At 43.5% G+C, this 18998-nt stretch overlaps 1 protein-coding gene across 3 annotated transcripts in view; it reads left to right on the top strand.

The window, feature by feature from the left end:
• Window positions 1-18998, top strand: part of LOC129740609 (T-cell leukemia homeobox protein 3) — a 70797-nt gene that overhangs the window by 29707 nt on the left and 22092 nt on the right. For 2 of the 3 annotated variants that reach the window (XM_055732337.1, XM_055732322.1), the window contains exon 3: window positions 13193-13421. In XM_055732337.1, the coding sequence (XP_055588312.1) occupies window positions 13193-13421 (229 nt within the window). The remainder of the gene's footprint in view (window positions 1-13192; window positions 13422-18998) is intronic. The other variant, XM_055732329.1, reaches the window with a different exon arrangement.

Below are 18998 nucleotides of genomic sequence, written 5' to 3'. Positions count from 1 at the left end.
TAACACTAAGGCACATTTCTTTCAAAGAAATGATAGCTAGCATGTAGCATCTTAAAAATGCTGAAACCACTACCCCACAAAAAAAGTACTATGTATGCCATGACCGAAATTCGATCTCTCGACCCCTGGCTTTTGTATGCAAGACACGAGGATATGGGCGGCAGTAAGACTATTCGGTCAAGAACGCATTCGGCTCTACGCTACAAGAGTGTCTTACCCGGGATCTCCCGACCGGAAATTCCCGGGAATAAAATTCGACACCCCCGAGTAGAAGTCAGCCGGCCGTCCACGTTATGAGTGGAAGCTCAAATCGGCGTTCAGATGAGCTGCCTCGGGAACCCTCAGCGGACCGGACTCAAGGGATAAATAACGGGGTCCAGGTGATAAAGGGAATGTTCCGAATCTTGGGTTACCTGGTAGATCTCTCTACACAAACAAACGAGCTTGTTGCAATCTTTGCCGTACTTTAGGTCAGGCTTTTCCTGCGAGTTTTGCACTTTTTCTGAAATGCGGAACCAAATGTACTCGAACCTTTTAACTTAGCTTAGTACGCGCTCAGAGATGCATCTTAGAAATAACCATTTTGTTGAAGGACAATGGCGTTCCGTATCCGACCGTTTACACTTCTATCCCTTTCCCAAGCTTCTTTTAGCAACCCTACGTGATCAACCCTGACTCCTTAGGGGTAAAAGGTGCTGACATCTGACGCTGTGTGCCGATATCTGTGTGCGCATATGTTGGTAGGCTGCATTCGAGGCTTTTTTTGGGTTGAAGGCAGGTCCGCTCTACTCTACATTCAATCACCAGCACTTCCTTGACATTGACACGACGAATCTTGACAATCTTGGCTAGAAACTTTCCTATGGTTACAGCCTTCGAGTCAGTAACACTCGAAATTCGGAGTCATGGAAAAACATTAATGCGCTCAGTCAAATTCCCACTTTACTATCTCCCGAACAAGGTTTGTAGAACACTTCTCTCTCTACAACCTCCCATATAAAGTTGTTGAATGACCTACCTTAGGGTTAACGTTGTCTCAGCCGAATGTGGGTTGACCAGTGTAAGAGACGAACCAAGCTTGGTTCAGAGATGGTACGAATGGTCTACGAGGTAAGGGTCAGATCCGGATGACTCGTAGTTTGTGGCCTAATTCCGGCAGATGGCGCTCGAGTTCACCCAAAGTGTTCTGAATACGCCTTCAGAACACCGAAGGGTGGGCCTTGGCGAACCACGGGGATCGGTTCCAGATCAGGCGACTTACGTCACTGGATAACGCTGGCTATCGAAGACGAGTCTATCGCCTTCGTAGGTGGTCATCGGTCTAGAGTCCCGGCGGGATAGCACTTACGGTAGTTCGTTCCGGATCAGGTGGTTGGTTCCGGACCAGGTGGTTTACTCCCCTGACTAGCACTAGCCATCGAAGCAGCTTTGTAACCGGCGTACCTGGTCCCACCTTGGGTGACGAACCCACACTAAAGTGAGTTTATCAACGTCTTAGAAAGTCGTCGGCATAGAATACTAACGCGTGGATGTAGTCGGTCGTTAAACGCTTTCTCAGACAGGAATTGGGGTATCGGCTCCGTTCGTTGGTCAGGCCGGATCGTGGAGCACAACACAGCAGTTTAGGTTTCCCTAACTAGGAATTCTGGATCCTGTAAGGACATTTAGGGAGATGAAATATTTGCCATGTTACGTTAATGCGTTGTCAATGCGCACGACTACTAGCGCTATCTCTTGCCATATTTCGGTGAGTTGACCTAAGTGTTTGGCTACCTCTGTGGACGGGAATTTAAAGGTGGTCCTCCTTTCTTACTCACTAGTGCACTTCCTTGACACGCGTGCCAACTCGCGTCATTGATGATCCTTGTTCCACCAAGCAGTGAGTAAACTTACTGGTTACGCGCATCATGAGTTGTACATAAAATTTCGTTCTCCAGGGGTGTTCATTACATTCAGTAGAGGACATTATTTAAAAATAAACGATCATAAAAGTTTGATGCCTCCCTACAATTGGATTCGAGGATCATTTTATCAACGCAGCTTTTATGGAGTAACAATAAAGCATTATTTTTAACGCTTTTCAAAAGACAACATTAGTCCGACAGGCACAGCTATCATTGCCAGTCGGACGGACAGCATAAATCAAAAAACGGTGGCTACATAAACATCTATCTGTCGTTAAACAAAGGGTGGATTCCATCCGGTGATTGTAGGATCGTAAAAGGTTTACAGTTTGTCCCATAGTGCTAGGCTAGTGGATTTAATTGCTCATCTGCCGCGCCACGTTATTAGGAGTTAGTGTGTTTCTTGTTGTAGGACGTTATTGTCGAAGATGAGCTGTGACACGCAATTGCCCCCCGTAAGATCTCATCCAAAAACTCTGCTGAAAGAAGCGAAGGTGATCTCGGTATCTTGTTTCTGTTGAGTGAGTTGAGTTGTTGGTCCCCCCATTAAAAAGAACTGAAACGGGCGATAGTTTTATGGCAACAGTTGTTAGTGGTCAGATTTCGTTTTATACTCGTGTTTTCTTGCTGAGTCCAACAATATTATTGAGATCAATCAAAACATGCCACGATGATTACGCGGGCATAAAGATTTGTTTTATGATAGACGGCCAACTTGCGCCGCACTACCTGTTGGGGGTAATTAGAGCTTCTTCGGCGCCTTTTCGGATCAAACATATTAAGCCCCGCGGGATTGTAGCTTCTGTTTCGCCATAAAATTAATACGCTTTCGACGACCGGAGGCGAAGATGTGTCTTATACGTATATGCTACTTCATTAAATTGGTATTAATCATCGGAAAGACACAAAATTTTTGAACCTTGACGATTCGGGTGATCGAATATATTCGTGACGACCATACTTTAGTTCCTTTTAATTCGTCGAACCAGTTTTCGGGGTCGATTCGGGGCAACACTTTTTTTCTCTTCCGTATACCAGACCCAGGCCAAGGCAGCTCAAGTCGGACGCGACGCTGCTGGCGGCAAACTTATTAAGCACTCGATTTATGGCCGCGCGTTGTATTTCGTGATAAAATGCGTGTTCTTCTCCGGGGTCCCATTCCGGATTGTCGCGACAGGCGGTCGCCAGCTCGGAAGTGCTTTTCGGATGAATGAATCCGATTGAATTCTTCGAAGATTCTACTGCCCTTTTCTTTAGAAAAAAAAACTTTACCATCGTTCCAATTATTTTTCTGATTATTCGCCGGTCATAATTGCAATGCGGCAGTTTTATGAAGGTTCTGAGTCCAGGCAATATTCCAAAAGACACTTGTCCGTATGAGAGGGCACGGCATGGCCGAAATAACAAACCCGAAGTAACCATTTTGCGTGTTCGTTGTGCAAACGTGCATTTTCTTGACAAATTCAAACGAATGCCATTGCAGTAGCCAGTCAGAAGCCACCCATTACTGGCACGTTTTAAGTAACCTCCCCGAAAAAAAAATAAACCGAAAACAAAAACAATAGCATGATCGGCCATGTTTTTTCCACACTTCCAAATTGCAGCTCATCAGCTGCCGCTCAGTTTATATCGTTTTTCAGCCACCAACCAAGTCCAAGTTCCAATCAAAAGCTGAATGACAGTAAATTAAAATTGAAGACTACAGACTGCTTCCGGGCTTTCCTGCTGCGTCCCGAGATGCGGCAATTTGTCCCTATTTTTTCAGTAGTTTTATTGCAGACTGATTACTGGCACATTGCTTCCCCGTTCGCTTTTTGCGGCCGTCGTCGTGTGTGAGGTTTTCTACGTGTTTTAGTAATCTGTCCACATTAATTTCAGTCATTATTTATGGTCGTAGCTGTTAGTTGTACCATGTAATTTTGTCATCACAAGTAGTTCTTGGAATAATGTCTGGGTAGTTTTATTTGTCATTTTTTAAATTTTCAACTGCGTATCATTTGAAGTAATTTATAATGACTGAGAGCTTTGAGAAATATCTAGATATTATAAACAAAATAAAATCACTGAAACACAATTTTCAAGGGCGGCTTGATAACCCAAGCAACACTTTAAACCTAAATTTTCTCCAACGGGTTCACATCTACATGTTCTTATATGTACACCCAAAGAAGGGGTGGCAAAAATCCAATGCTTATTTTTAAAATCTCTGTGTCAAAAATGCGCTGAAAAGTGTACTGTACGAAACATGATATGATTGGAAAAGCACCTTTGACACAAAGATTCGAGCTCCCAAGCAAAATGATGCATGACCACTACATTCAAGCGAAACATAAAAAAACATTCTGTGGGATTTTCCTCTTATTGGATAAATCATCCCAAAAAATATACAGTGAGAATCGAACTCGCTGCAACATCTCATCTCGGCTTGCCAGTCCAATATCTTACACAGTGCACCATCCGAGTCTGTTAATAAACGAAAGTTTATTGTCATAGTAGACTGAGTCGATTTGGGGTATTTTTTAATATCTCAAACCCTGGGATCTTAAAAGCCTCGTTTTGGTTAAAAACTCATCCATGATTTTTTGCAGAAATTCTAAGTAACGTTTTCACGAGTAAATTTGAACTTTTAAGTTTGTATGGGAAAATTGAATATTTTGTACTGAACAAATCAACATCATTATTGTTTCTTCTGTGGAACGGAGCCACAGTTTTTGTGCCAATTTATAAATTCTTCTAAAGAAATTTTCCGCTGAATAACTTTGTCCAAAACCGTAATTTGGTATCTGATAAGGCAGTGATGTCAATTGAATTTATTGTTTATCAATGCTAAAAGACATAACCCTCATAATCAGCATAATCAGCTTATAACTTTTTAGTCTTATAAGATACAAGTTAAGGTCTTCGACAAAGTTGTTCAGCGAAAAATGCCCTTTGAAGAATTTAGAAATAAGAAGAAACAAAAATGATGTTGATTTTTCAGTACAAAATATTCAATTTTTCCATACAAACCGAAAATTCCTCATTTACTCATGAAAACGTTATTTAAAAATTCTGCAAAAAAAATCGTGGATGAGTTTTGAAACCAAAGGAAGCTTTTAAGACCCCAGGGTTTGAGAAACTAAAAAATGACCCCAAATCGACTCAGTCTAGTGTCTGAGTGGATCTCTGAATAGTCGATAAGATTTTCAAGGCTGATGCTCAGACCGTTAAAAAATGCTTCCGACTACGGTAAATAAGACAGAGATGCTGGAAAAAACGCATCAAGAAATCAAGAAAGAAGCGCAAATTTTTAAGTTTGTTTTGATTTCCGGTGGAAAAGACGGATTGGCCTAGGAAACGCAGATTTTCAAGGCTGCTGCTGCTGATTTTTTAATTTTGATTTAGCCTTCTGATGGATACAGACGTATTGGCTAGGAAGCGCCGGTTAAAGCTGTTTCTGATTGTTTGTTATGATTTGGCATTACAGTGGAAAAGACGGAATGGCTTAGGAAGCGCAGATTTTTGATGCTACTGTTGCTGATTGTTTGTTTTGATTTGGCCTTCCACTGGAGAAAGGCAGCGTTTTGCATTGCTGAATATTCTGTCTCTTATCAAGAGAGGAATAAATTGTTTTGATCAGTCTGGTCTTGAAAGCATCGTTTGCGGCCTTTAAAAACAACGTGTTCTCGTTACTCGCTTTTCCGCGGTCTCAAAGTTGCAGTAAGAGAATTTTACAGCAAGCTCTAAATATGTGTTGGAGTTTTATTTGCATTGCATGAGAACAAAATATTTAAGAAAAATAAGAAAAGTGATATTCTCCGAACAAATTAAAGCTTTTTGTAGACAAAATTTAAAATCATAACCCGAGAACCCTAATCTCATTTTAAAAATCTGTAAAAATTCTGTCATTCGTTTCGACAAAAAAAAACCTTTCCTTTTGAAATTCGAGAAAGATGCAATATAATACTATCGGCCCACGTCAGAGGCCTCAGTGGCCAGTGTCAAAGGACCAAATTTTGTCGGAAAGTTCATAGTTTGTAATCAGAAGTTAAGTCAAATTGGTAATACAGTCCTCTAAATAGTTTGTAATGTTTTTAGAATGAGTGCGTTTTTTTATTTTATCAAAGAAAGGTCGGATGCTATCGATCCATGCCATCAGGGGTGGATCGACAACATTCCTCATTAAGTCGAGCAGATTGAATTCTAATACATCTTAAATAATTTTAAAATATAAATAAGCTGCTGATTTCCGAAGTCGCAGGTGTAGACGCTTGTTTAAAGCAGTTTGCTTCCCCGATGATTGATTAAACTGAAAGAAACATTTTAACTAAAGCTTCTCGAAAACCGATCCGAAATGGGCTCAGCAAATTTGGAACGGTCGGCATAAAACTGTCCCGTTCGATTAGCCGATCGATCAATATTGTTAACAGCCCGGCAACCATCGAGACTCAATATGAGATTATCGATATTACCCCACAAATGCTGGCTGCTTCCGATACCCGAATGCTCAATAACAATAATAATGCTATCATCTTCGGTAGGAGCATCGGCAAAAAGATGGTCGCAATGATTTTTGGTTATAAGGGTTTTTGGATTTCCAGAAAAACCAGCAGCACAGGGATCTGGTTTTGATGGATGGTAGGGACGAAACGGTTTTATCCCCCACTTTCTTTCCTATTGGTTGGGATTTTTCGGGATCCCTTTTTCCAAGAGTTTTCCCTCTCTGTAGAGTGTTCCGGGAAAATGTGGGGAGGGGTTGGATCCATAACCGTTAAATTTTACAACTTTATGATGTGGCTGTTGAAGGGTAGAAGTCGATATAAGCACAGGGTTATGAATATTATGAATAGAGGCATTATCTTTAAGGGGTTCAATGGCAAACGCGCCTCCAGTTAATGGGATGGCTTCAAGATGATGCTTGTTTAGTCGCATCAAGGAGAAGTGTCAAAACCTATACGCTTTGGCGCATTTGCAACACAGTTTAGCGCTCTAAGCTCGGTGCTAGGATGATGGTGAAGCTATTTAGTTCAATCACTTCGTTTCAACCTAAGCGATACGAGGATTTGAGTGCGGCAATTAATTGTGATTATAGTCTCGCGAGTGTTGTGTTCTCCTCGAGTGGTTTGTCGTGAACAGGCTATGGGTCGCTCCGAGTGAGTGGAAGTGTGGCTAGAAAACAAGCTCAATCAATCGTAATGCGATGAAATACGGTTGTCAAATATCGAGCAGCTGGGACGCTATCTACCGAATGCATGGAATAGCACGAATAGGTTTGCGCTCTGACAGGAAAACAAAGCTCAAACCACCGCGCGGTTGAGGTTTTAATTGAGTTGTACATAAGCTTTTAGCTGCTCTAATGGTCGAATGGATTAGATGCCTGAATTGGGCTCTTAAGTTGAGCTTCACGTGGGCCGGCTATTTGCTCGTGCCAGGCGTTATCATCCTATAACTATAAATAATATATTTTATTTTTCAGATAAACCACAAAATGTACAACCCTCCCGGCTCAAGTTGTTTTCTCGTTCCTTTTTCACTTCGGGGTAAAAACCGAGGGAAAAGTGAATTGATTTCGATTCGAACTGTGGGAGCAACGAAGCTCTGGGGAAGCCAGGAACGGATAAGAAACTCTTAACACGTTGAGTGTTTATTGAGTGTTTGCCGTGTTCTGGCAAAAGCCAAGCCTCGCAATCGCTGCACGACTTACGAGATCGAAAAAAGATCCTACAATTGGGCTTCTATTATTTATAAAACGTTTGCGCGCTCAGGCAAATAAACATAACCTTCACGTGTTGTACGCAAATATGGAAACAGGCCAACAGGGCTTCACAATTTATAGGTTAGGAGCGTAGTCCTTTTTGCCAAACGCATAGCCAAGCTTCCCAATATGGTTTATCGGAAATCACTTGCCTCTAGAGCGCCGCAAGCCCTCGGAAAAAGTGAGCCTGGAGCCCTAAACCAAACGTTTGCGGTGAATATAAAAATGTGTTTATTTGCCCGTTTGGTTACGATTTTTACGACCCACCACCTTTTTTGCCTGACCAGAAGTCTCATAAATACCGGTTTTTCAATCCACTCTAAATCGCGCAGAATATGCATACATACCCTTATTCGTGTTTCAGTTTATATCGAATGCTCGTCCAGAAACCCTTCAAAAGAATAATAACTACAAACTACAAGTCACTTTGGAGAACGATTGATAAGGCTTTTAAGTTATCTTTTTTTTTTTGGGCCCAGTTCAGAAAGCGAGCGCCAGTTATCTTTCACTGGCTTTGGCAGCTTTCATCAGTGCTGAGAAAACAAATTAATTACCGGGCATGTTCTCTACGAAGGACGATGGAATTTCGCGTACAGCCATTTATAACAACTTATTCATTATCACAATCGTACTCGTGTTTGGGTAATTATATTGCGTGCTTCTTCTGGTACCTGCTGATTGAATCTACTTAGTGGAACCGTTGCCGTGAAAGGACAAGGTATGTGATTTTTTAATTCTGTTTAAGCTGATTGTAGAATAATGGCAAGTCTCAATCACAATGAGGAACAAAAAAGACTTACGTAGGTATACATGTCTACATAAGAATATTCTGTGGTTTGTTGGTAAAAAAAATCCATGAGTTCCGCTGGTGCAAAACCAAACAGGCCAAAATGGTTGAATCGAGAATTTGACGTACGGTAACACCTGCTATATATACACACCTTGAGAAAAACAAAAGCGGAACACCGCGAACGCAAATAATGACAGCGTTACCACATAGGCGGGAACTAATAGATGCGGGCACTCTTATAGAGTTTACAATACACAACTGGGACAATTTGTAATGTTTGGATCCAAAAACTAAAAATCCTCAAGATTTACCCGTTTTTTCATAATAAAATGGACCTGTGCCCCTAGACGGACCCTATGGTGCTTTTTGGTGAAGAACGCCTTCAATAGTGTCAGTTGGACAGCGATTGCGTCGTCGCTCATCCAAATGAGGATCCCGGCATATCTGTATAGGCTTGTGGAAAGTTACTTCCACAATCGCCAACTGCAGTATATGACCGGCGAGGGTTTGCGAACACAAGAGGTCTCGGTGGGTGTTCCACAGGGGTCAATACTCGGCCCGGTTCTGTGGAACATCACTTACGACGAACTCCTACGAACGAGCCTCCCATCGGGAGCTGAACTCGTAGGATTTGCGGATGATGTAGTCCTCTTGGCGAGAGGCTCCTACACAGCGGAGGTTGAACTACTGACCACGGTAGCTATCCAGGCAGTGGAAAGCTGGATGCACTCCAAGTGCCTGCGTCTAGCCCACCACAAAACCGAGATGGTGCTTATCACCAATCTCACCCCAAACAGGTACCATTGCCGTTGAACCGTGCAATATCGTGTCCAAACGCGCAATCAAGTACCTAGGGGTGATGATTGACGACAGGCTCAGCTTTACGAGCCATGATGAATACGTGTGCAAGAGAGCGGCAATGGCCACGGCCGCACTCACACGGATGATGCCGAACTCCTCGGCCATCCAAAGCAGCAAAAGGCGGATCCTGGCAAGCGTGACCACTTTGATCTTGCGGTACGGAGCAGCGGCCTGGAGGCAGGCCCTGGGAAGAAGCTGTAACCTGCAGCGACTTAGCAGCTTTCAGCGGCTGATGAACCTGCGGGTTATCAGCGGATACCGGACCATGTCGTCCGAAGCCGTCTGTGTAGTGGCGGGTGTTATGCCCATCTCGGTTTTACTTGAGGAGGATGTCTATTGCTACGACAACAAAGACACGCCCAATGTACGAGACCTCGCCAATGAGGACTCGATGTCCAACTGGCAGCAGCTGTGGGACAGCTCAACGAGAGGAAGGTGGACCCATCGTCTGATCCCGCACATCGGGAGCTGGATCGGAAGAAGGCACGGTGAAGTGGACTTCTATATGACGCAATTCCTGATTGGTCATGGATGCTTCATGAAGTACCACTACCGGTTTGGACATGTGGCTTCGCCATACTGCCCAGATTGTGGTGGAGAAGAGGAAACACCTGAGCATGTGGTGTTTGTCTGTCCGAGGTTTGCGGCGGTACGTACTTCAATATTTGCCGCCCGTGGGGCCGACATGACAGCAGATAACGTTGTACAGAGGATGTGTGCGGATTCCAACACTTGGCATGCGGTCAGCGATGGGTTCACCCGGATCATGACTGCCCTGCAGAGGAGCTGGAACCAACGGCAATCCGCGAACGGTGTAGGATGACTCCATCGACGGGGAGCATCTGAGTTGTGTGCGTCCGATCCCTTGATCGAAGCTACAAAGATAAGGCAACATCTTCTGCGTAGCGGAGGTCGGGGGTGCGCCGCGAACGTGTGTAGGATACCCCAACGTCGGGGGGTATTCGAGTATTGCCGCTTCCTAAGAGGGAAACTGCGGGGATAAGACTTTACCTTCTTCGCAGCTGATCTTGAGGGAAGAGGGTTAACCACTGTCGGGGGATACCCACGGGTAGAGAGGCTCTCGTTGCCGGGCGAGCCTCTCGAATCGGTGTAGGATGTCGTCACCGTCGGGAAACATCCGAGTCGTAGCGTTCCAAGTCCCGAATGTGTGCCGTGACAGGCGCGAGTCTAGGATAAGCTGCTCTCGATCTGGCACACAACGGGCAGGAAAATCCGCGGGCCAAAAATCCTAGGGTTGCCAGCCAAGGGGGATAAAGAAGACCGGACAACGGTCGGAGTAGACTGACCCCATCGGCGGGGGCTGTCGAGTAGAGTGCGTCCGACCCCACGGTTTGAAGTTACAAAGATAAGACAATACCTTCTGCGTAGCGGATGCCGTGGGTGCGCCGCGTTCGTGCGTAGGATGCTCCACCTTCGGGAAGTATCCGAGTAGAGCGGTTCTCAACGACAGCAGCTGCGGGGATAAGACTAGACCTTCTTCGCAGTGGAAATCGTTGGGGAAGGGTTATTCCACGTTCGGGGAATACCCACGGCTAGAGTGGCTGTCGACGCCGGGTGAGCCATTCAAGTCGGAGTAGGATGACGTCTTCGTCGGGAATCATCCGAGTCATTGCGTTAAAACCCGCGCGTGTGCCGTTACAGGCGCCAGTCTAGGAGAAGCTGCTCTCGGTCTGGCACACGACGGGCAAGGTGGCAAACTTCGAACCCTGAAGATAAAAGGTCGGGCTTCGAGTCGTTAGAGGAGAGGTCAGGTCTCAAACCTTCAGGCGGAGAGGTTTGTGTGGTCAACCCCGAGTCTTTTGATAAGGGGTCTGGTCTCGAATCGTAAGAGGAGGGATCAGGCCCCTTACCAACAAGAGGAGGGGTACAAGTGGTCACCTCGAGTCATTACGAGGAGAGATCAGATTTCAAGTCGTTAGAGGAGAGATCGGGCGATAAATCGTGCAGAGGAGAGGTAAACCTCGAGTCGATGCGTGGAGGGGTCGGATCTCAAGTCGTTAGAGGAGAGATCAGGCCTCAAGTCGCGAAGAGGAGAGGTTTGTGTGGGAATCTTGAGTCATTGCGAGGAGATGTCGGTTCTCAAGTCGTTAGAGGAGAGTTCAGGCGTCGAGTCATAAGGATGAGAGGTTTTGCTGAAAGTGGTCTCGTTAATGAGTATTGCCTTGGAGCGCATTAGCGCGAATAGACCTCCCACTATTGAAGTATAGTGTACTAAACAGTTCGAGGTGGGAACCAGGTCTGCGGCCCCAGGTGGAGTTTAGGGAGTAGGGGGTATACACGGAGTATATCATGAGTCTTCCTATTGTACCCATGGACCCAGAGTAGCAAACTGGGGGGACGCGGTGGCTCGCCGTGCCTTGGAATACAATCCGTAAACCGGGATTTACCACCTGTGGTTACCAACTAAAAAAAAATGGTGTTTTTTGACTGTAACTTCAAGACGTACTGAGGCTATGCACAACGGAGCACTTTAGTCAAGATGGATTCACAATAGTCAATTGAATTTATTGTTTATCAATGCCAAAAGACATACACCTGTTGAACAGCTAATAACTTGTCTAAAAAGATACGAAATTATAATCTTCGACAAAGTTGTTTAGCGGAAAATTTCCTTTCAAAAATGTATAAATTTGTACAAAAACCATTATCAGGCACGGTTCCACAGAAGAAACAAAAATGATGTTGATTTTTAAGTAAAAAATATTCAATTTTCCCAAACAAACCTAAAAGTTCAAATTTATTCATGTAAACGTTACTTCTGCTAAAAATCATGGATGAGTTTTTGACCAAAACGAAGCTTTTAAGACCCCAAGGTTTGAGAGATTCAAGAATGACCCCAAATCGACTAAGTCTAACAAGGCATTATCTTAATTCTTCACAATGCGGCAAGATCTTATCCAATTATCATTCTTGGCTGCTGTCAGAATTTTATAAGAGCTTTAGTTCTCTCGTCAGACCCGAATGACCTCTAAGGTTAAAAGGTCTTAAATAAATATCATCATCATCATTAGTTCTCTCGCAAATTTCAAATACTTTCTATTTTTCCTCCAAAACACGGAGGAATTTTCAGAATATTTGAACTGTGAAATAATCATTTGTCATCTTTTCGTTTCATTTAATTGAAATATAATCCCTGCAGATAAAGCAACCAATATCACGGTTCAAATCGACATTTCCCAATTTCACGCAACGATAGGCAAACCATCCCATCCCCAAACAAACTTGTCATCATTTGACCGCAGGATGGCATTTAGTCTGAGTGAAGCTGGGCCCATTTTCAGCTCATTCCGTTGTTATTTACTGACATATTATGTCAAAGATGCCGTCCCGTACCGACTCACTACTATTAAAATGGAACAACAACAAATCGGTGTCGACCTCTGGCAAATTGTTGTTCATCGAAAATTTATGGCCCCGGTGCTATAAATTACCCCACTAGCAAATGGGGGAAGGCGAACTACTACCTACTCTGGTACTTAGCGGTGCCATTCAATAGAATTGAAATCGCTCCGAAGCGAATTGAACGTCGAAAACTAATTTCCCATTAGTCACGAAATGTTTGCCTGTTTCGAATAGATTGTGCGGGATTGAATTATACCCAGCTTAAACTCATGGTTGTTCAGGAAAAAAACGAGGAAAAGCAATTTTCCAATCTGGTTACGATTGTATGAGTGCAAATAAAAATTAAATGCTGCTCCCCCTTTTTCGACGTGTCGTCGTTAAATAACTCACTGACCGGAGGAAGTCCATTTACGTTTTAATGGTGCTTTAATAGCGTGTTGACATGGTTGCTGTCCCATTTTGAATTACGGCCCAACATGGCCGCTGTACTAAACTGAACCACACCCTCTCATTCTTTTTCCCTCCTTTTCCCTATTTCAGCAGCGTTCCCCATCGTGCGCCGGATCGGCCATCCGTACCAGAATCGAACGCCACCGAAGCGGAAAAAACCGCGCACTTCCTTCACCCGGATCCAGGTGGCTGAGCTGGAGAAGCGGTTTCACAAGCAGAAATATCTGGCATCGGCGGAGCGGGCTGCCCTGGCCCGGGGACTCAAGATGACCGACGCCCAGGTCAAAACCTGGTTCCAGAACCGGCGGACAAAGTGGAGGTGAGTCGCGCACTTTTTTTCAAATCATATAAGAATTAGAAGTTTTGTCCCATTATTCATTATTGTAATAACTCTTGGGAAACCTGGACAGAACTCATGAAAGTCGAGTATTTCATAGTTCATTTGAAAAAAAAATGGACGATCGTCATAGTTATAAGAAAGACAGTATCTGCATTCTTTCAAAAGCCGTAAATGACATAGATTTTTTGAAAAAGATACATGTCCCTAAATTTTGAAAAAAAAAATGTTGACAACCCTGCATGGAGTGTATCGATAAATGATCCAGCATTCAACCGATGGAGCTCGATTTGTACGCATACTGGAGCCTGTTTCGTCACGTTCACCGTGGTGTTATTGGCTAACGCTCCGTTGCACTGAAGCGGGGAAATTGCGGGTTCAAGTCCTGTCGGTGGGCCGGTGTATCTTTCTCGAAGAATCTATGTCATTTACGGCTTATGTTCTTCAAATCATTGATTAACATGTTTCTCTAACAGTTTCTATCATCTCTGAAAATTTGATAATTTTCAGAATCCGATAATAAGAATTTTGAAGAAATTTAAAAGAAGATTCCAAACAAATGGAACCTATGATATTTCTTAAAGCATAAGTCAGGTCGTTTCGCAGTTCTCAACAAAGTTGGGAGATGAGTTAAAATCTTCAATAACAAATACTCAAAGACTTATGAATGATTTCTGAAATTGTTGTTATCCTATCTATTCAAATTTCTTTTAATTGTTGAATTTTTTTTCAAAAAGTTGTATTTCTAAAACTAAATATCTAGGCATGATCTTAATTCTAGATTGAATAAAGGATAGTAAACAGATTCAAAATCCGTTTTTATTCTAATTCAATACAACCAAAATCGTCTCAAGTCATAGAACATAGGCACCAAAAATGATTCTCTTGTGTTTATAGCTGAGTAGAATGATTCATTCGTTCAATAAAGCTGAATAAACTTTTAAGAACCTGTTTTACGGATCTTTTGGTTCCTTGAGTTAAGCCTGAAACACAGTAAAAATGGAAAAATAATTCAAAATCGTTGCGTTATCGCGTATTGACACAAAAAATGCATTTCCTATTTTGAACTCGTTTTTTTTTTAGAAAGTTGTCAATGGTGGAAAAACCATCTTCTGAAGCTAGCGAACCAATCTAAAAAAATAAATCACCGCAAAAATTGAGAACATCATGTGACAATTTGTCGCTAGACTGACAAGACAAACCACAGAAGTTCCGCTCCGTAAAGGCAAAAAATGGTCTCTGGACACTTGGGGCTACTGCAACCAAACCAATCTCGATAAGAAAAAAAAACCAACCAAACTCGAAGTATTTGGTCGTCGTGACAGCCAACACTAGTAGCGGCACATGTTTAACATCATTAGTTTTCTGCCTTGTCGTGCGCGCTGATTTGCATCCACATCAGAGCTGATTGCATACCGAAGAACCGGCGATGTCTTTCGTATTGGATCTAGTACGGGTCATAGACAAATGACCGTCCGTCGTCCTCCGTCGATTCAGATTCGAAGGGGTTCCGTTAACCGAATCAGAGGCCGGAAAAAAGTGCAATCAAATCAAATTCGACCGACACCGCATCCGATGATGGTACAAGAAAAAATGAGGAAAAACGTTACCATCTCCGGAATTCCCAAAACACTTCCCGCGAGCGGGTGAGCGAACGAACGATTCGATATAATCAAAGCCGCGCGGCACATCCATCGATGGGATTTCTAACGGTCGCCATATTGGCTCGGGGGTGAGTCGCTTGTTTCTCTAGCTGTCAATTAGTTGGCGAGCGCGCTGCTGCAGAAGCCAGCGGCAGCAGTGTGATATGCAATTGGGTCGGTTTTTTTTTGTTGTTTCTCTCAATTTTATATTCTTCCTTCAACTTCCAAGAACATCACACTCGACGGACGGATATCTGCTAGGAACCCTGGATTGGATTGTGTTTAATTGAAATTCAATTAAAAATAACATAATTTTACCATAATCGAATGGAAGCCCGGCGTGGTTTGGCTCGATTGGTCCCAGTTAAGGAATAAGAAAGGAAAACTGGCCGCCAAACAAGTTTCCGCGGCATGCAAAAGAAGAGTGGACCAAGAAAATTCCCAAACAAGGCAAAGCTGCGAACTCCGGGCTAACGAATCCCGACGGAATGAGCTCGAAATTGGTTTGTGCTGCATGACCAGAAGTTGGGCGCCCCAAAAGCGGTAGCGCGAGTATAAAACCTTCTGGAATACTAATGAGCAAGTTGTGCTTTTTAACGTAATTTATACGAAACAATTAGGTGCTGAGCAACAATTACCGGGATTAACATTTCTAATTACGATTTTTGAATTATTCATGCATTCATTATATTTTATAGCGCTTTTCGGGTCGTTTCATGGTGGACGACACTTGTTTGGGTGGATAACCAAACCGAATCCTGAGCCCAGGAATGGGTTGTACTCCTCAAAAACGAGAAAAAAAATCGCTCCAAAAATATTGCCTCATAAAAGCTGGGAAACAACTCCGTCATTATTGATTAAAATTCACGTTAGGCAGCTTGATGCTTGATTTCAGGGCTAATTCATCAAATCCCAAAAAAATCATAAAAAACCAACAAACCACCGGGCTATTTAAAAACCAATTAATATCCCCGGGCTTAAGTCAGCCTTTTTCGTCTGAAAGAGCCGTAAATTTTCCCGGGCTTTTCCAAAGCCCGGCAAAAGATTACCCATCTTCCAAAGCTGGAGCACAAAACCGCGCCAAACGTTTGCGCGGATCGTAAAGAAGAAAAACAACATGGCTACCGTCGTCGTCGTCGGTGTCGGATTTTCGCACTTTCTTCCTCCCAGCCAGTACGGGCAGACTTAATTATCCAAATAGGAGTAATTACATTAAATTTTATCCCAGAGAGCCCCTCTCCACCAGTCATCATCTTCTAAGCATTTCACCAAGAAGATTCCGAAAGGAGGGATTTTCTTAGTAAACATCTTCCAAGGAAGACCGGAAGCCGCCTGGCCTAACCGTAACCTCAAAGTTTTGCCCGCCCGGTGCCATAAAGATGATGATGTTTTGCCTGACGGAAGATGAAAGTCGTCTCGGGAGGATTTTAATGGAGGATTTGGGCAGGATTTCAGTGGTTCCGGGGCAAAATTTTCGAATCGGTGGTGGCCGGTAGGTGATTTGTCGCATTTTTGGCTGCTTGTATTTTTTTTTACCTTTTTATGTGTTTGTTTTTTCGGTCTTCGTTCAAGAAGTATAGAGACTTTGAAATACGGTTTGAAATACGTTCTCTCTGTATTGATACAAGTTTTTATCAACTTATCAAAATAAAACATAAACATAAAAACACGTCACTAAAATCCAGCTTGAAACAAATTTATTTTGTTGAACATAACTGTATGCGAACCGCGAAACTACGAGTTCGAAATTTTAGAATTTCTAGATTAGAAATGACCGATTGTTCGGTTAAAATAATCTGCTATAATTTACTGAACGTTCCGAGCTTTAGGTAGTAAAAACACTGAATTGGTTGCCTTTTTACAGTTTTTTCGGTAAATATTGCAGTATATTGGTAATAAATACTGAGCTTGGAGATTGTTGCGTGAAACTTTCTTTGTCACTTAAACTGTTGAATTTCCTAATACATAGGCATTTTTGATTCTCTTCAATTCAAGTGATCCTAATTTAAAATTTATTTATTGCGACCTTCAAAAAGAGATCATACGTCGTATAAAATTCATTCGTAATGAAAATTTTGCTAAAGCAGTAGAGGACATAAAACCCTACTGAAAGCCATTTTGGGAATTAACTAAATTCTGAAAAAGCCCCAGAAGCCAATTACTACTTTGAAAGATGGGGTTCAACTTCTTTTAACTAATGCAGAAAAAGCTAAAAAATAAGCCCAACAATTTGAGTCTGCTCATGTTTTTAATTTAAACGTTGTAATACGGTTAACGCTAGCAAATCTGAAGGTTATTCAACTGGTGTTGCTTTTCTAGATATTGAGAAAGCTTCTGTCAGTGTTTGGCACAAAGGGTTAGTAGCTAAATTGGCTCGATTTCAAAATTCATGCTCTGCAAGGACACCAATTAGAGCTGGTGTCCCTCAGGGTAGTATACTTCCAATATTTTTAATTCTGATCTTCCTGATGTACCAGAAGGAAAAGGTAGAAGATCATTTGCTGACTATACTTTGCTTTCAGCCAAAGGTCGAAATTTACGTTCCCAAGAAACACGAAAGTTCTATCAGAAACTCAACGCATCCCGCAAAGGCTTCGTGCCTCAATGTGGCCCGAAATGTGCCGGGATAAGGACAGGGGCATTCTGACAGACAATCGTGAGGTGATCAAAAGGTGGAAGCAGCACTTCGATGAACACCTGAACGGCGCACATGCAGGAGATCAAGACGGCGAGAGACGGTACATCGCCGGCGTAGCTAATGATGGCGTTGCGACGATGAGTGAAGTTAAGGAAGTTGGCCGATTGCCTACACCGGTTGATAGTCCGGATCTGGGACATAGAACAGCTACCGGAGGAGTGGAAGTAGGGGGTAATATGCCCCATCTACAAGAAGGGCGACAAATTGGACTGTGAGAACTATCGAGTGATCACTGTCCTCAATGCCGCCTACAAAGTGTTGTCCCGAATCCTACTCTGCCGCCTAACGCCACAAGCAAACAGATTCGTGGGAAGTCATCAGGCTGGTTCATGGAGGGACGGTCTACGGTGGACCAGATATTCACATTACGGCAAATCCTCCAAAAATGCCGGGAACACCAAGTCCCTACGCACCATCTATTCATCGACTTCAAAGCCGCATACGACACGATCGACCGTAACGAGCTATGGAAAATCATGGACGAGAACGGCTTTTCCGGGAAGCTGACCAGACTGATCAAGGCGACGATGGATGAAACGCAGTGCTGTGTGCGGATTTCGGGTGAATTGTCGAATTCATTCGAATCGCGCAGGGGGCTTCGACAAGGTGATGGTCTATCCTGCATGATGTTCAACGTGGCGCTAGAAGGTGTTATTCGACGATCGGTGGGCGAAATCCAGTCAACTTATCTGCTTTGCCGATGACATTGATATAGTCGGCAGATCATCTGCGGCGGTGGAGAAGATCTACCGCAAACTGAACGTGAAGCAGGAAGTTGGATTGGGTTGATGATTAATACGTCCAAGACGAAATACATGCTGGCCTGCGGATTCGAGACCGACCGAACCCGCTTGTCCAGTAATAAAAAGGTCACGATCGACGGCGACGAGCTGGAGATAGTCGAAGACTTTGTCTATCTCGGCTCACTGGTGACCGCAGACAATGACACCAGCCGTGAGATCCGGAGGCGAATTATCAGCGGAAGTCGTGCCTACTATGGACTCCACAAGCAACTGCGGTCGAGAAGACTTAGTCCTCGCACGAAGTGTAACCTGTATATGACGCTCATTAGACCGGTTGTTCTCTACGGGCATGAGACATGGATATTGCTAGAGGAGGACCTGCGTACACTCGGAGTATTCGAGCGACGAGTGTTAAAAACCATCTTTGTCGGCGTACAGGACAACGGAGCGTGGAGACGAAGGATGAACCACGAGC

The sequence above is a fragment of the Uranotaenia lowii genome, chromosome 1, assembly GCF_029784155.1.
Source record: "Uranotaenia lowii strain MFRU-FL chromosome 1, ASM2978415v1, whole genome shotgun sequence".
Taxonomy (NCBI): Eukaryota; Metazoa; Arthropoda; class Insecta; order Diptera; family Culicidae; genus Uranotaenia; species Uranotaenia lowii.
The sequence above is the reverse complement of the archived record's forward strand: the minus strand, read 5'-3'. Positions and strand labels throughout refer to the sequence as shown.